Source organism: Lipotes vexillifer, unplaced genomic scaffold (assembly GCF_000442215.2).
Source record: "Lipotes vexillifer unplaced genomic scaffold, Lipotes_vexillifer_v1.1 scaffold621, whole genome shotgun sequence".
Lineage (NCBI taxonomy): Eukaryota > Metazoa > Chordata > Mammalia > Artiodactyla > Lipotidae > Lipotes > Lipotes vexillifer.
In genome coordinates, this window is record NW_006792411.1 from 2,555,806 (window position 1) to 2,572,849 (window position 17,044).

Consider the following 17,044-nt stretch of genomic DNA (forward strand, 5'->3'; position numbering starts at 1 on the left):
AATTTCCTAACGCTCTTATTGTGGCTATGTAGGAGACTGTCCTTGTTTGCAGGAATTACATGTTGAAGGACTTGGGGGTGATGGGGCATCATGTCAACAACTGCTCTCAAATGGTTCAGGAAAAAGAGTTATTTGTACTATTCTTACAACTTTTTGGTAAGTTTGAAATCATTTCAAAGGAAAAGGAAGAAGTTTAAAAAAGTTATTAAACATCTACTAAGAGTCAGGCATCTTTGCTCAGTGCTGTGGTTGAAAGCTAGGCTTTGCGAAATGTGCCGCGGAATATTATACAGCCTTGAAAAGGATGGAAATTCTGACACATGCTGCAATATAGATGAACCTTGAGGACATTATGCTGAGTGAAATAAGCCAGTCTCAAAAAGACAAATATTGTACGATTTCACTTACATAAGGTACCTAGAGTAGTCAGACTCACTGAGACAGAAAGTAGAATGGCGGTTGCCAGGGGTTGGGGGAGGGGGAATGGGGAGTTATTGTTTAATGGGTATAGAGTTTCAGTTGGGGAATATAAAAAGTTCTGGAGATGGATGGTGGTGATGTTTGCATAACAAGATGAATGTACTTAATGTCACTGAAAAAATGGTTGAGATGGTAAATTTTATGGTATGTATATTTTGCCACAATAAAAGAAATTGGAGGGGGAAAAAAGGCTAGGCTTTGGAGGTGAACAGCTTCTCAGCTCTGACGCTTGTTACTGAGATCTCAGGTGAGTACTTGTTTCTTTCTTTGTTACTGGTGACAAGGACACTGTCTTCATAGTGCAGAGTCAGAGACCCCATGGGGAAGCCCTTCATGTAGCGGCTGTAGTGGACAGCACAGAGCAAGTTCTCAAAACAGACTACCTCCTCTTACTCTGATCATTACGCATCACTGACTCCGTAACTCCGCAGGGCGGCTGCCGTTTTCCCCACTACCCCTCCTCCCACCTCCAAGACTTGTGGACTATTCAGCCCCCAGCCCACTCTCTTCCCCTTCCTAGGAACTTCTGTGGACAGTTAGAGAGGTGGAGTGTGTCCCAGCTGAAGACAGATATGAAAACTCACATGCTTATATATGCACAGACTGTCTCTGGAGAGGTCTGTATAGACCGGGTAACAGCGAGGGTATCTGGGAGCCTGGAGGGACACGGTGGAAAACTTCTCCTGTTAAACCCATTTGTACCCTTGGGATGTCTTCCCACATACAAGCATTATTCCTTTAAATAAATAAGATGATTAGCTGGATCAATCAATCAAATTACCCAAAGAGGGGGCCCTCAATGACAACTGAGTTCCTTTTGGAGGATCTGTCTTTAGGCAGATAAGAGGAGTTCAGAGAAAGCCTCTCCCTGCATTTGCTCTTTTTCAAGGGCCTACAGCTCAAAGTAATCAGTGTACTAAAGCAGCTTATTTTGTGGAGGCATGTCCTCAACTCCCATTGCCATGGTTTGGAGCGGCATATTCTGCTACCCTTCACTCTTATTTACAAAACGTTAAGCTACATACACTGATTAGTTCCACACATAAGCCGCCTTCTGGCCTTGGCTCGGGGAGACTGCCTCTTGGGGAACCTCTGAGAGGCTTCTGAGAACACTGGGTGCTGGTTTCTGCCTGCTTCCTCCTTGTACCTCACACCCGCCTCTCCATGCTGTCTACATCCTGTCACCCTCATGCATCCTCGGGTGGTTCTATGTAGACACCCAGACAGGGATGTGAGGGAACCGCAGGCACCCCTCCCTATCTTGAAAATTCTAGAACCAAAATCGGGTAGCTTAACAATCTAGTCTCATGGAAAATTAAGGTCTAGAAGACAGCTAAAGAGATGTTTTTGAATAATTTAAAATAATCACAAGATAATGACCCTCTAGGGCAAGTATTTCCAACTCAAATGTCCTCAGGGGCCAGCAGGGTGATGGAGATGGGTGAAACCAGCCAGTGGCATCTGCATGTCCCACTCATCTGAAATGGTGAGCTGCTATCAAACTTGGGCTGATTGTTATGCAGTGGGAATATGAAAGTGTTTCCAAACCTTGACGTTTTCCTTTAGGAGCCAGAAATACAGATCTATATGGAAATCTCCCCATTTAAAAATATTGGTAATTAATAGACAACAGTCACAACTCCTTGGCCAATAGAACATGGTTAGAGGACACAGCAGAGCAGCCTGTCAGTTGGCAAACTCTGCCCTGTGACATGCACTTGAGTGAGGGGAGCAAAGACTGGCTAGAACTAAGGGCATGTGTTGAGATGCAGAAGGAGGTCAAGTTGATTTGATTTGGGGCTACCTTTGGAATGAAGGGAGGACCCCGGAGGACTGACAAGTTGGAACTTGTTCGGTTAATAGGGCGGCAGAGTAGCAAACAGCGAGGCGGACGGGGAAATATGGGCTTTGAATCCAGAGAGGCTTGGCTTCAAACCTTGCTTCCCTATTTAATAGCTGTGTAATGAGTAAGGTGCTTCACCTCTCTGAGTCTTGGTTCCCTCATCCATAAAAGGGAGGATAGATCCTACCTAACAGGGTCATGAGAATTAAATGAAGTTGTGCCTACGAAAATGTCTACCACCTCGTAGGTGCCTAGTTCACTTGATTCTTCCTTTCAAAGGTTTGTGAGTGAGGACGATACTTGATGAAAGCAGTGTTTCAGGAGGAATGGCCAAATGGCAGCTTGGAGACTGGAGTCAGAAGGACTGGCTAGGTCTCAGGCAGTGTGACCAGTTTGAGAGCACAGGTAATCATTACTGCACGGCCTTGGAGTTGAGCCCATCCCCAGGGACAAGACCATAAAAGCTGACCCCCTGGCTCCTCCACGGGTGAGGTGATGGACAGTGTGCAACGCGCAGTGCTAAAGAAAGCTTGGCTGCGCCAGCTTTCCTGTCTGCTTCCCACCAGAGCCTGGCCTCTTGCCACTGCTGATCCAGACGGGATTTTCGAGCCCAAACCTCAGTGCCGGCCTCAGGCACCAGCCAGGCCGACCTTTGCTGGGTCCCTGCACATCTCTCCTCTAACTTCAGGAGCCACTGAAGGCCCTTCTGCAGAGTTCCTGGCAAAATTCTGAGCTGCTTAGCAAACTCATCTTCAGAAGATGGCTTATAGCTTTTGAAAGCTAAGGAGGTTTAAATTACATGCGGACATTTCTAAGCCAAAATGGCCAAACACACAGTCCTTGCAAGGGACTAATGGGAGAATTAGCAAAAAAAAAAAAAAAAAAAAAAAAAAAAAAAGAAAGAGAGAGAGATGGTAGTCTTGAACCTCAGGAGCAGAAGAGACACTGATTTTATACACTATGTAGACACTATGTTTATCCACTAATATAATTAAACCATCATTACCAGTCAGCATCACTGACTTGCCAAAGTTTTCCTAAAGTGAAAATGATTTCCAGTGTGCATCAGAAGCATCTGGAAGGCTTGCTGGCCCCTTCTCCAAGTCTCTGAATCGGTAGATCTGGGATCAGGGCTGCATTTCTAACAGTTCCAGGGTGATACAGATGCTGCTTGCTGGTGGTTGGGTGGTACCCTTTCAGAAGCACTGCTGTAATGAATCTGCTATTATTTACTCAGTCCACAGTGCTAAGGAGTGTTACAGAATGCATGGGAATCCCGACATCCATCCCCTGATGAGTAAACAGAAGTTAAACAACAGAAATAGGATAAAACGACGACTGAAAATCTGATCTAGGAGCCACAGACTTCACTACAAGCCAAGAAGGAGTTAAGACAGTCATGACTAGGTGGACATGGTGGTTGTTTGGCAATACCAGTCAAGCACTTAGGCTAGTAACTGCGAACGTGCTGGGGGTAATCGTCTCCAGTAGTAATTGTAGACACTGCCCCAGGTCAAAGAAGTGGACTACAAAAATGAGCATGGGGCTCTTCGTATCACCGTGACTCTAAGGCTTTGATGGTTTCTAAAGGTCGGTAATATTTGGTGATGTCTTACAAAGGTTAGTTCTGTGCTTCGCGAGGCTTTTGCAAATGGCAGTGGTTTTTCCAACTATAGGGAGAGAAGCCTTGAGGTCCGAGATTAGTTTCTCGTTTAGGAGTGAATATAGCAAGGGTGTTTCGGGATGAGATAGTTTTGGGTGGCCTCATCCTCCTCAGGGAGGAATTCTACTTTATCTCAGAACACACGAATTTTCTAGGCTCTGCATGCCTAACCTAACACACAAGCATGAGGACTCCACTGACAAGGCAAACAGGCTTCGCGGGAGAGAAGGAAGAGAGCAGAGGTGGCTCTGGGCTTCCCGGCCCCTCTGGTGCTGTTTGTCTGGTCTCATCTTCCCGGCCTGCCGATTTAACTACATTTACTCAAGGGAATATGGGCACTACTACCATTTCAATTTGGCTCAGCTAAGAGTCAAAGACAGCCCTCTGTCCCAACAGTAGTGACGAGTTTAGTTACTCCTGTCATCTGATGAGTTTAGTTACTGTAATCTGATGAGTTTAGTTACTCCTGTAATCTGATTTGAAAAAATTATCTCTAGTCTACAGTGACTTAGTGGATATAACACTGATTTTAAAAAAAAGAACAAAACTCCTTAGTATCTTGGCATATTTAACATTCTGTGAAAATTAGGGTGTTTCTCATCAACTGGTACACCCTTCTCTAGTAATGGAAAAAAAAGAGAACTGAGATGGACCAAAAACTGTCCTCCAAAAAGCATACACAACAGTCACTTGGGCATTTGTGGGCAGACGGACACCTTCTCTGGGTTGCTCTATTCTGCCCTGTCACTGGGTCGAGATCAGTGTTGGATGGGCAGGATTTTGGCCGGGTTGACAGAAAGGGGCTCTGCTGAGGCCTCCCTCCGGTGGCAGAGGCCTCCCAGGGAAGGAGGCTCATAGTATTGAAGAAGGGATACTAGTCTGAGAAGCTTCCTTGCAGAGCACAGGACTGGTAAGACTGGTCATTCCATGTTTACCTATTAGTGGAGTGAAGAGGACTAGAGGGGCCCTTCTCTGAGTACTGAGGACTTGGTAGTTGAACCCCAAACTGGAAAGGACACCAACCTTTTTCAGCTGGAAGCAGAACACACTTCAGAAGTAACTGCCACCTGCCCTAAACACGTGGTCAGCTTGCTTTAAAGTAAGGGCACATGTTGCCCAAACACCTTGCTAAATATGGAAGTGCAGTCCTAACTTACAGGTATTGATGGTAAAGGTGGAAGTCTAAACAGGTTAAAGTTTGAGTAACAATATCCAGGAGTAGACTCAACTAAGAACAAAAGACACTTAGTTTGAAGTAATTTTTGATATCATCCAAGGCTTGGGATGCAATATGCTGAGTCATCACCTGGAACCTGTCAGAAACACTCTCAGGTCCTCCCAGAACTTCTGAATCAGAATATGCATTTTTTTCTTAAAATCCCCAGGTGACACTTCCACAAACAAGTTTGGGAAACACCGATAGAGCACACTATGCTCAACTAAAGACTGGCATCAGGAACAGTCCGGGGAAGGGAAGAACGCCTTGCTCACTTCCAGCTACACCCACTAGCTGCAGGACGGCCGTAGTTCCAAGGCATGTCTACCAGTCCTTCACTGCCATTAAGTCGTGTTGTGCACAGGAATGCCATGCAGGCCGAGGACAAAGGTTACACTGCGCACCTGGGGTCTAAGAATTAGTCGAAGCTTCAGAGTATCAAATGATTTAATTACAAAACTTAAGCCACTTATTATTCACCTTCTAAAAAACACAAACATGAGAATAAAATAAACACACCCAAGACTCACTAGCCCTTGCAGGATAGGAAGAAGCTCTGGACAGAGAGCCTGCAAATATTTCTCCTTATACCTAAGTCTACATTTCCTCATGCATTCTAGGGTCCCATGTTTTGACACCTCTTACAGGGGAAAGGAAATAGAAGCTGAAGAGTCATGGACAAGAGGGTCACAACAACCTTAAAGCTATCTGATGCTAATGGCTTGTACACTCTTATCTGAAACTCTGAGAAACAGTTATCAAATAAGCATTGTCAAATACCTACCCCTGGCTAACCTTTACTGTCATTCTTTGAAATTGCATCTTTGGGACTGGTTATGTGCCTTCATTGTAGCTGTTGCTTATCCCCAAGCACAAACCCTAAAATTCATACACAGTCTCTAAGTTCAAGTACAGAGGTTTGTTTCAGGACAACCCCAAGTTGATGTAGTGTTTCTTAATGTATCTGTAGTGTCTAGTGGGTGTCACCCCTTGGACAGGCTGGCCAGACGGCAGCACGACGTGGGGCCCACATGGTCAACTCTCCTACTGGCCCATTTGCTCCCTACTTTATCTGGACACCGCCCCACGGTCAACGTTGAATTGTGAAGTCAGTGATGACCTTGGCCTGTCTTCACTCTGAAGTTGTACTCTTATGTAACTGAATCCAGTTCTTCACCATTAATTCAATGGAGCTTCCAAAACAAGTCAGGCATATTCTAAAAAGAAAAGATAATCATATCAAAATGTTAGTTTTGTGTTATGTTTAATTTTATGTCCCCCAAAGGAATTAAACTAGAAAGAAAGACTTGAAATGAATGTTTTACACTCCATAATGGAACTGAGGTCTTCTCCTAATATAGATAGGTACAAAGGGACAATTTCTCTCGAGTGCCCCATGTAAGTCTGATGTTCTCACTTTGTTCACTCACTGATGCTTATTTTATTTATCAAAAGCAACAGACATCTTAAAGAATCTTACAAAGAGAACACTGAAGTAGAATGAGGGGATGAGGCACACCCTGATGGTTACCAACAATGGCTGAGTTGAGTCCGCCACTGCTTACTCGGTGATTGCTACTTATGTTTACTAATGTCTCCCAAGCTCTGCAAAAAGCATTGTTTTGTGCATCTAGAGCTGATTTTTAAAATTAAATTTCAAATGTTAAAAAAAAAAAAAAAAAAAGGAGTGCTCATAACAGAAGAATCCCATGGTAACCGACAGTGGTGAATTGAAATCCTTACTAAATACAAGGAAATCCAGCAGGGCTTAAAGCAGACTCTGAGCCCCATTTAGGATGCCACTTTAGAATGCATTGCTTGATTTTATATATAAACTGTAAACCCAAGTTAACTCATGTCCAGGGGAGAGACTCATTTAAACAATTTCAGAACAACAGGACTTTCATCTGAATTTGCCTTGTGCACGCCAATCATCCCAGATGGTTTCTAATGAAACATCTATTCACAGCTTAAACGTTTAGCTCTGCTGGCACAGAAAATCATACTCACAGACATAGGAAAACATTACTAATTAGTTCTCAGTAAAAAATGACTCATAACAAAATGAAATCCATTTGCAGTAAATACTTTTCTGAATAGACAAGAAACATGACCCTCAATAACGGCTTACCCCTTTTCTATCCATTTTCTATATCTATAAGCCAGAGGTGAAATGTTCCTGGACAACAGACGGGATACTGGGGCTTCCCTGGTGGTGCAGTGGTTGAGAGTCCGCCTGCCGATGCAGGGGACACGGGTTCGTGCCCCGGTCAGGGAAGATCCCACATGCCGCGGAGCGGCTGGGCCCGTGAGCCATGGCCGCTGAGCCTGCGCGTCCGGAGCCTGTGCTCCGCAACGGGAGAGGCCACAACAGTGAGAGGCCCACGTATCGCAAAAAAAAAAAAAAAACAAAAAAAAAACACGAGATACTGGACCTTAGGAAGCATCCTGGGATGGGGCTGGAGGGTCCTGGCTTTCAGGCTCTGGAGGGGGTGCTGGCACAGCTTCTTTTTTCTGGGCTGCCAGGAACTCATGAATTGCTCGTTCTATCTGTGGCCTGAAGATGTGGTTTAGTTTGGGATCCACCACCTGGGAAATAATTCTGTCCACTCCAGCTTCCAACATCCCTGACCTTGAGAAGACAAATAGATCATTCCATTATTTAGCCTCCAAGTGTCATGAGACAGCCCAATAAATGTCCACCTGGTCCAAAGTACAGCCCCTTGAGGGAGTTCTTTCACAGGGCGGTCCACTTACCACGTAGGGTTCAAGCCATGATATCTTTAGAGGGCAATTCATGACCAGCAGCTATCATTATTCCTAATTCACAATCTCATCCACTCCCACCTCAACCTTGTACAAAAGAACCAAACAAAACCGTCCCAAAGACAAAGAGCAAGTAACAATACGGTAGGAAAGAACCGACGGCACGGGGAGAGTTGAAAACCTCAATCTGTCAAAGCCAGTAAGCCTCCCACTTGACTCCATTTCCTTCAATATCTATCCTCTCACAAGTCAAAGCAGGAGAAGCAGCCTCCAGCAGCAACCTGGCTAGTAAGCCCTAAATCTTATATAACACAAATCAGTCAGGGCTGGGAATGTTTACAGCATCACCAGCAATTCAACAAGGCCTTCGGCTGTGGTTGTTACCTATGACACATACTAGGTAACTTGGATGCAAACAAGTAAACAGACAAGAAACAGACTGGTTCTCAGTTCCTAAGGGGCTAAAATACATCCCTAATCCTTTCTGAAATAGAGCAAAAATTAGTCAAGATGTCTATATTCAAACACCAGGGGTGGGTAGCGAGGAAGATTATGGTCATAGGAAACAAATCTCCTTTGAAGAGTTTGGAAAATAGTCCATGCAGGGTCAAACTGAGTTGTTCTCCTCAAAGGATTAAAACAGTCAAATACCATCACAAGCGTGGTGGACAGGTTTTACTTACTTTCCTTTAGACTTGAGTTCTTAGGCCATTCAAGCTTTTGCTTGGGTAAAAGTAGGTCCTGCAGTAATGGGGCAAATGGTGTGTCAGGGTACAGCCCAGGAGACAACTGGGTGAACACACACAGTGATGAGTGAGATGAGAAACAGGCCTTGAACTGGTTAGGCTGAGTAGTGAATAAAGTGCTTCCTAGATCCAGTGGGAACTGACAGCTTATCAACAGAAAGTCTAGATGTAAACAGACCACCATTAGAATACAGGGGCACTTTTGGGCAGACCCCAATAGACAACGTGTGCCCTTAGAGATGAGCACCGTGGAACACAGAGAGGTCAGCAGCAGGCCATGGGTCAGTGGGGAAGCAAAGCCACCTCTCCGTAGGCACAAGCCAACGGCTGTCCACCACCCCGCTTCCCAGGTCAGATTCACAGGGGTCTTAACTGGAGGTGAAAGCCTGACCAAGGAAAACAAAGTACCAAGAGTGTAGCTCCCTTTCTTGGAGATTTTAAAAGTGTTCGGAGAAAACAGGATCTTGTCAGGACCCTAAAATGGAAGATGAAATGAACAAATATGCAGTTAAAAGACTTATCAGTCATCATTAGGTTCAACAGTAGAGGCTGATTTCCTGTTAAGCCCTCCACACTGCAGAACTGGGATACAGATTCTGGGCCTGAACAGCCAGGCCAGCCAGCCAATGCTGAGGGCTGCAGTGTTTCATCTACAGGGTTAAGTAGCAAATCTTCACTTTAAAACTTCATTAGAATTTGCCTCAAATTCAAAATGTTAGCAAGAATCACACAGAAGTGTCTCCGTATTACATCCAAATTCATGTTTTCAGGTTAAATACACTCTAGATCAAATCAAAAAGGAGGAAATATTTACATAGGTGGTAAAACTATGAAAAAAAGGCAAGGAAAGAATGACCATCCAACTCAGAAGTATGGTAACCTTCTGAGAGGAGGAAGGTGTATCAAGAAAGGAGGGAAGCAGGGCCGGGGTGTTTTGGAGGGTGCTGGTACGTTCTATTTCTCAACCTGGGTGGTGACTACAGGGATGTTCTAATTACTTGTTATACTGCATCTCTGTTCTAAGCACCTTTCTGTGTTACATTTCATATTAAAGGTATATAAAGAGAAGCGCCACATGCATACCTCAAAAATGACATCATTGTGTATTAGAAATTAACAGTAATGTTGACAGTTTTCATACCACTAATGGCACCCTTTCAAATATTTGGTGTTTTGATTTAGTTTCTTAATATGCTTGCCAATCTTTTAGAAGGCTGGGTTAAAAAAAAACTTTCATCTGATTTGTTACTGCAGCTGTCAAATAGGTTTTTTGTAAGGATTAGCAATAACACATATAGGGACCAGTGCCAGACATGAAATAGTTGCTCAGTAAGTGGAGGCTATCGTCCCCTTCTCTCTGAAGGATCCCTGTGCCACAGTCTGCTCCCTAGAGAAACAGAAAGGCAATGGGTGATAAATCCAGAATGACACGGCACTGGGCATCTTTCGGTATCATGCTTCTTCCCTAACTCTGAGAGCTTCTGTAAATTGTAGTTTCGTTTAAAAAGATTCAGATTTCATCAGCCATACAGCCATACTGAAAGTGCCAGCTTGTTAATAAGCATCCTTTTCTATTTTACAAAACTTATTTTGAAATTATATATCCATAGAAAGTTGCAAGGAATTACATAGGGAGGTCCACGCACTCCTTTACCCAGCCACCCCGAATGCTTGTACTGTGCACAACTGCAGTACAACATCAAAGCCAGGAACACAGGAAAAAGGAAAAATTCTGTAACTATATGTGGTGATGGATGTTAACTAGACTTACTGTGGTGATCATTTCAAAATATATACAAATATTGAATGAACCTTTATGTTTGAATCTAATTATACCTGAAACCAATATGCTGTGTGTCAATTATACCTCCGAAAACAAAGGGGGTGGGGGCAAAAACCCAGAAAACCAGCACGGGTACTCTCCTGACCTCGGTTACATCTCAGTTCCAGCTGCACTCATGTGCGTCGGCGTGGGTAGCTCTGCACAACTTTTATCATGAGGAGCTTCACGTAACCACCACCACAATTAAGATACTCACCTGTACCCCACCCCCTTCATGCTACTCCTTTCTAGCCACACTCACCCCCCCACCCTGACCCTAAGCCCTAGCAGTCACTAATCTATTCTCCATCCTTATAATTATATGTTAGTTCAAGAATGTTACAGAAATGGAATCGTGCGCCACTATCTTTTTGATACTGGGTTTTTTTTTTCACTCAGCACAATTCCCTGATACTTCTGTTTTTAAAGGGGAAGTCTTCACAAGCTTTTAGATATTCCAGGAGAGATAGTGGATCAAGAAAACCTGAACATAAGTGCTGATATGAGGAGCAAAAAAAGGATTCTGAATGGATTAGAAAAAGCTTATCTTAGGACACTGGATTTCATGAGCCACCACCACTTTTGTGCCAGTGACACTGAGAAGTCACTTGGATGAGCGATCAGTAGCACCTCATTAACTAAGGTTCAGTTTGCTACTGTGAAGAATATACCTTAATAAGACTCCATGCCTTCCTGAAAGCTGCCATTACACTTTAGAGGGGCCGTGTGGATTCAGAAAATTTGTATAACCCACACTGACTTGTGAGAAGATCCAGCTGCTCTTGCCCAAGACTCAAACATTGATACATCGGTATGAACTCCAGCGTATGTTCACATTACACTGAAAACTTCAAAGAGTATGAAATATGTCTTACAATTTGGAATATCTTTCCTGGTAGAGGTGTGCATGGGAGGCCTATGTGGATAGCAAGAATTTCAATTGAGTTCTTTGCTTACTTGAACCTTAATTTTAATAGGGGCGGGGTCTGCTGTAACTTGTATGTCACATTTGCTGGAAAGTACCATGCACCTTGACCAAATAGTGCCTTTCATTGGCCTTCTTGCGAGTCACGCTTGTGATAACTGCCTTTTCACTCTCAATTCTGCTTACTTACTGAACCACACTCTGCCTCAGACCATTTCGCAATTGGTTTTTGTTCATCGTAGGATTCCACTCCTGCTTGTCCAGATGTGTTGACACAAAATTATCCACTTTCTGCCTCAGGTTTTGGTAAGCTGGCTAAAATATTAAAAAGAAGGGGCAAGGTCAGAAGTTAAATGCACCAAAGTTTTGGAGATTAGTCATTCAGAACACTGCTCTTCATTGAAATGCAGAATTTCAGGTCCTTAAATACACTCCCATCGTGTCCATGAATATCATCACGCAGCATGGCAGAACATGGATTAATGACCAACATGTGTGCCTGCTACAATGCCAGATGCTTTATTACCCCACTTACTTTTCAAATAACTCTACGAGGGAGGTCCTATTGGCTCTCTCCTGCTCTCATGTTAGAGGATACAGGCTTAGAAAAAGTAAACAACTTGCCTACAAGGCTAAAACGTGGCAAAGCCAAGGTTAGACCCAGGCCGTTTCCAAATCAAAGGAAATGGGGTCTAGTCCAGCTCCATTGCTTACTAGCTCTCTGACTTTCGACAGGTCAGCCAACCTGAGTCTCAGTTATTTCCGTCTGTAAAACAAATATTACTGCCCTGCTTACCTCACAGGGTCTTCTTGGCAACAAGCAAGGCCTCAGGAAAGTTCTCCGCATAAAATGAAGGGCCACCCAACCCTCAGCATGACTCATGAATGCAGACTGAAGTCAACGCCTATGGAACACTGGGAAAGGCTGAAGGGAAGCATCCTCTTCTAGTCCCAAAAGGAGCCTGAGAGGCACTTATTGGTCTCAAATGTTCTAGACCCAACTAGGATCAGAACAAAATCAGAAAGGAACTTGATGAACACAAGGAATCCATGTGAACATAAGGAAGGCATGTTCTAAGCCTCCAAGACCTTCTGGCACCACTAGCTGTTCTTCCCCAAACCAGGTGCAGCAGAGTGTGCGCCGCTGTTCACACGTCACTCCTCTCTCCTCCCACTGTGGGCAGAGAATACTTCCCTACCCCAGTGACACTGCGTTTAGCAGTGTGACCTGCTCTGGCCAACGGAGTGTTAGTGACAAGAGGTCCTAAATGTGGCTGTGCCACCTGGCTTGGCTCTTGTACTCTGGTGACCTTTGATGAGGGTATGTCCTTTGCAGCCCCTGTCCATTTGGCCTGGGACCTAGGATGAGCACATGTGCAGCAGACCTACCCCAACCCACAGCTCGGACCCAAGCCCAGGCCACCTACAGCTGAGCACCAAGCCTATCTAGATCAGAGGAACTTTAGCTGACTTGTAGCCCCATCAGCATGAGAACAAATGCTTGTTATAAGTCACTGAGATTTGGTTTATTATGTAGCGTTACTGTGACAAAAGTCTGCTAACAGGTAAATGAAACTGACAAAGGAATCAACTGGCCTCAACTCCATGAATGGGCTCTTCCCAAAGGCCATGACTCATAGACATAAAGACTCTCCACCAAACCTGGAGAGAGTAAGGCAGGGAGACGGGTGAGGACTAAAATTCACAGATATCCATGTACTGTCTGCCTAGCAACTCCTGTTTCCTGGTAATCATCTTCCCCTCTTCATTACCCACTACTGTGGGTAGGGCAGTGGGTGCCATGTTCTCCTGGCTACAGGGGTGGGTGCCTACCCATGTTGAGACAATGCAGACACTTCCTGGGATTTTCTGAACTGGAGCTGTTTCTAGAGGAAGAAGCTGTAAGATGTAACCAACAGATACTAGTAACCAAATGGATAACTCTGCTCTGCAGTGACAGTTAAAAGAGTTATGAAGGATAGGCATGAAAGATAGCCCTAGTGGAGCATCCCTGGTTCCAAATGCATCCCTACCCTTCTGGCAGTTTGTTCATTCTATCTTTCCTTAGATCCCATGAGCCAACAGATTCTCCCCTTTGCTTACAGGAGTTAGAATTAGATTTGTAGCTTTTAACCATTGATCCTGATACTATACCTTCTACGATTCAAAATAACTCACCCAGTTTTAGATAGAAACGGTTCACAGGGAAAAGGACAAAGGACAGCTAATGTCACCACCAAACCTTAACAGACCCTGACAATACAGAATAATCCCTTCAGTTCACGAAGTGAAAGGACCTAATGTGCCTGCCACTAACATTTTATTATACTTACTATCACTATCTCCGTCTCTTCTTCACCTATCAGTTTGTTCTGTTTGTTTATATTTTGGATGCACTGCAAAGTAAATTACAAACACCATCAGTACACTTTTTATGTTTGTAGTCTGGGGTGGAGCCTAACAATATGTAAATCTGACAAGTTGTAAGGTGATGCCGATGATCTAGGGGCCACACTTTGAGAACCATGGGACTAAAGCAACAAAGGATGTGCCTAAAACGCACTATCTTCAAGAATTAAGACAACCAGGTGACTACCAGAAAGAACATCTAAGGAGGTGTTAAGTGGTGAAGGCTCCAATTCTCCCCCAACAGATTCTCAATACCGATTTAAAGAAATGTATACTACATTGGCAAAACCCAGTGAGACAAATGAGACATGAGTGGAGAACTTGCAATGGGAAGGTGAGCACACCCAGTACTGGAAAAGGTGAAAGCTCTGTCAATATGTACCTGGGAACCTTAAACAAGGAAAGTTAAATACCCCATTTCAAGGATAGCACTTCTCCTTGAGTTTTTAATCTTGGAGAATAACAGCATACACCACTTACTATTTATACTATCTGGTCTATGTTTCAGTTTTCTACCCTAGAATACAATCTTTGAGGACTGGGTAGTGACTTGCTCGTTCCTGTATCCACAAACCCCATCAATAAATGTTTAATGGGTACATGGACGAGGTCTTTTCCTATTTTTTAGGCCTAGTTTTAAGCTCACAATCTTGCTGTGAGGTACGCAAAAGATTTCCATGATAGGCTCAGAGAGGAGAAATCACTTCCCTCTAGCAGCCCATTCAGGAACAGAGCCTCCTAAGTCTTGAAGCAGCTTCTGAAAAGGGAGTAAACGAATATTCCAGCAACTGCTGTTTGTCTGACACTTAACACAGGGGACTTCACTGTATACAAATGAACCTTGGCAAGCAGGTAAAGTGAAACAGCATTGTACTACCTGTTGCCTTGGTTGACCTATGGCACTAGGATCTAAAATAGGCACCAAATCCTTTTCAATCAGTGATGGAGAACAAAATAGGGTGCTATGTACCTTAATTAACTGTGCATGCAAGTCTGCAAATCACTAAGCTAGCGAAAAGGAACACTTATAGGCTGATGATTGTGCATTCAAACCATTCACGCTTACTTACCTGGTTTTCTCCACTGTTTTTAACATACTGAGATTTGTTACTGAGGGCTTTATAAGGAGTCCCATCTTGGGAAAGACAGGAGATAGGCAGGCTGTGAAACCGGTGTTGGATCCCCAAGTTGAGAGATGCGACTGGGCTAAGTCGCACAGAATAGTGATGGGGCTGGGAGCCGAACCCACGTGGGCATCCCTCAGAAAGCTTCCTATACTGCCCTAAGCGGTCTCCTCGCTGCTGAGATTTTTAAGGCGTCTTTTGTTTTTCTCTCTCCTTTGGAAATGCGAAACGCAACCCTGGCAGCCTCATGCCCAGCCCGGCCCGCCTGAGCGCAGGCGGCCTAATCTACCTTGGTGTCCACGTCGGCCAGGCAGTCCCGGCGGAAGCTGTCAAACAGCCCCCGGCTCTTGAGCTGCTCCACGATGAGCGCGATGAGCTGCGGGTCGCCGGGAGGCAGTGAGGCCGGGTTGATGGGGCCGCCGCTCGCACCGGCCCCCGTCGCGCCTGTCGTCGACCCCGCCGAGGCCTGGCTGGCGCCGCCGCCGCCGCCGCCCACCGCGCCGGTGCCCCCTCCGCCCCCGCCCTCCGCCATGGCTGCGCCCCGGGCCCCCGAAGGAGACTGAATACGGATTCCTCTCAAGGACAAAGGGCCTGGGTCGTGTAGAGGTGGCCGAGGGGCCGGAGAAGGAGGCGGCGGCGGGGGGAGGAACGGGTGGCGGCGGGGACGGCGACGACCGCAGCTTCTGAGGCAGCAGAGGTGGTGGTAGAGGCGGCAGAAACCGCCCACCCCACCCAGGGCGCTCTCCGGGTGACGACACCGCCGACCTCTGCATTGTGGGGTAGGAGGTTTTCCGGCGTCATCTCCGGCTTTCTTATATGCAGAGCTCTGGCCGACGGAAACTACATCTCCCGGCAGGCTCCGGACTCTCGCCTCCAGTTTGCGGGGCAGTATGGGACTTGTAGGCTTAGGCCCTCGTGATTGCTGCAGCCTGGGCTGGCCTTCCTCGCTCCGTTACTGCCCTCTCTCTTTAAATCAGCGCGTCCTCAAAGTGCCTGATTATAAGAATCGTCTGCTAGGCTGATTGAAAGTATAGATTCACAGGTTTGTCCCGTAGAGATTCTGATTCAATATTTCTGGGTCGGGGCCTAGGAATCTGTGCTTTTAACATGCATTCCCGCGCCTTTCTTGAACAATACGATCCAGGAAATGTGGGAAGCAGTGGACTAGTCAAATTTCTTTTATTCAGAAATTGTGGGTGTATTTCCCCTCCTTATTTTAACAGAAATGCCTACTTATTTTAGAAAATTGAAAAATAATGGAAAACTGCTGTAAAAACATTTCCCTGATTCTCTATTTTATGTATTTCCTTCCAGATATTAAGTATTGTCAGTAATAATAATAATAAACGAATATTGAGTAATTGGAATATTACAGGCATGATGCTAAGTACTTCACATACACTGCTTCACAATCTAAAAAGCAGATCTTGTCATCGCTATTTTACAGAGGCAGAAATGGAGGCACAGAAAGTTTGTTACCCTGATCACATAGCTAGAGGTGGAAGAGGAGGGTTTGAACAAAGGTTTCCTGAATCCAGATCTTGGCAATGTTTAGCCTAAGGTGTTCTACATTCTGAGAGCTAGCTGGCATCAAAGGTAAGCCTTTTTTCTTGATTTTTTTTGTAGCCCCAGTTTACTGTTGGAACTGCCACCACTGTCCTCTCTTCCATTCAGCCTTTTGTCCATTATTGACTGAACCCCTGCCCACAGCCCCTGGCAATTCTGCCTGCTGTTGTTATTTCCTCATCTTCCATAAGCAGTGGAGGGGTTGTAAATAATAAATTCTTCAATATCCTTGCCTTCTGGGAAGAGGCATAATAGACAGAGATCTGGGATGCTCTCCACCCCACCATTTTATTTAACAGTTTAACCCTTAAAATGAAAATCGGGATGTTAGTTTATAGTCATCCTTTAACTCAAGCTAAATCTTCCTCAAAGATTAAGTTAATGACCAACATTCTCTCGTAATACTACACCATCCTGGAGATTACCTAATGACTATTCCTCCTAGTTGTCCCACACTCATCACCCACCTTTAGCCCCAGGAGAG

General features: G+C 44.9%; 1 protein-coding gene across 2 annotated transcripts; it reads right to left on the reverse strand.

Annotated features, from left to right (window-relative positions):
* Positions 1–5,648: 5,648 nt before the first annotated feature.
* Positions 5,649–15,650, reverse strand: BOD1 (biorientation of chromosomes in cell division 1). Of its 2 annotated transcripts, none has more exons than XM_007465547.1 (4): positions 15,284–15,650; positions 11,652–11,776; positions 7,638–7,834; positions 5,649–6,419 (listed from the first exon to the last, which is right to left on the reverse strand). In XM_007465547.1, exons 1-3 carry the CDS (start codon positions 15,524–15,526, stop codon positions 7,639–7,641), a joined length of 564 nt encoding a protein of 187 aa, XP_007465609.1. In that variant the 5' UTR covers positions 15,527–15,650; the 3' UTR covers positions 5,649–6,419; position 7,638. The 2 variants fall into 2 exon arrangements, with proteins under 2 accessions (XP_007465609.1, XP_007465610.1); XM_007465548.1 differs by lacking the exon at positions 5,649–6,419 and having other exon boundaries at positions 7,639–7,834; positions 15,284–15,416; positions 15,450–15,526.
* Between the last annotated feature and the right edge of the window lie 1,394 nt (positions 15,651–17,044).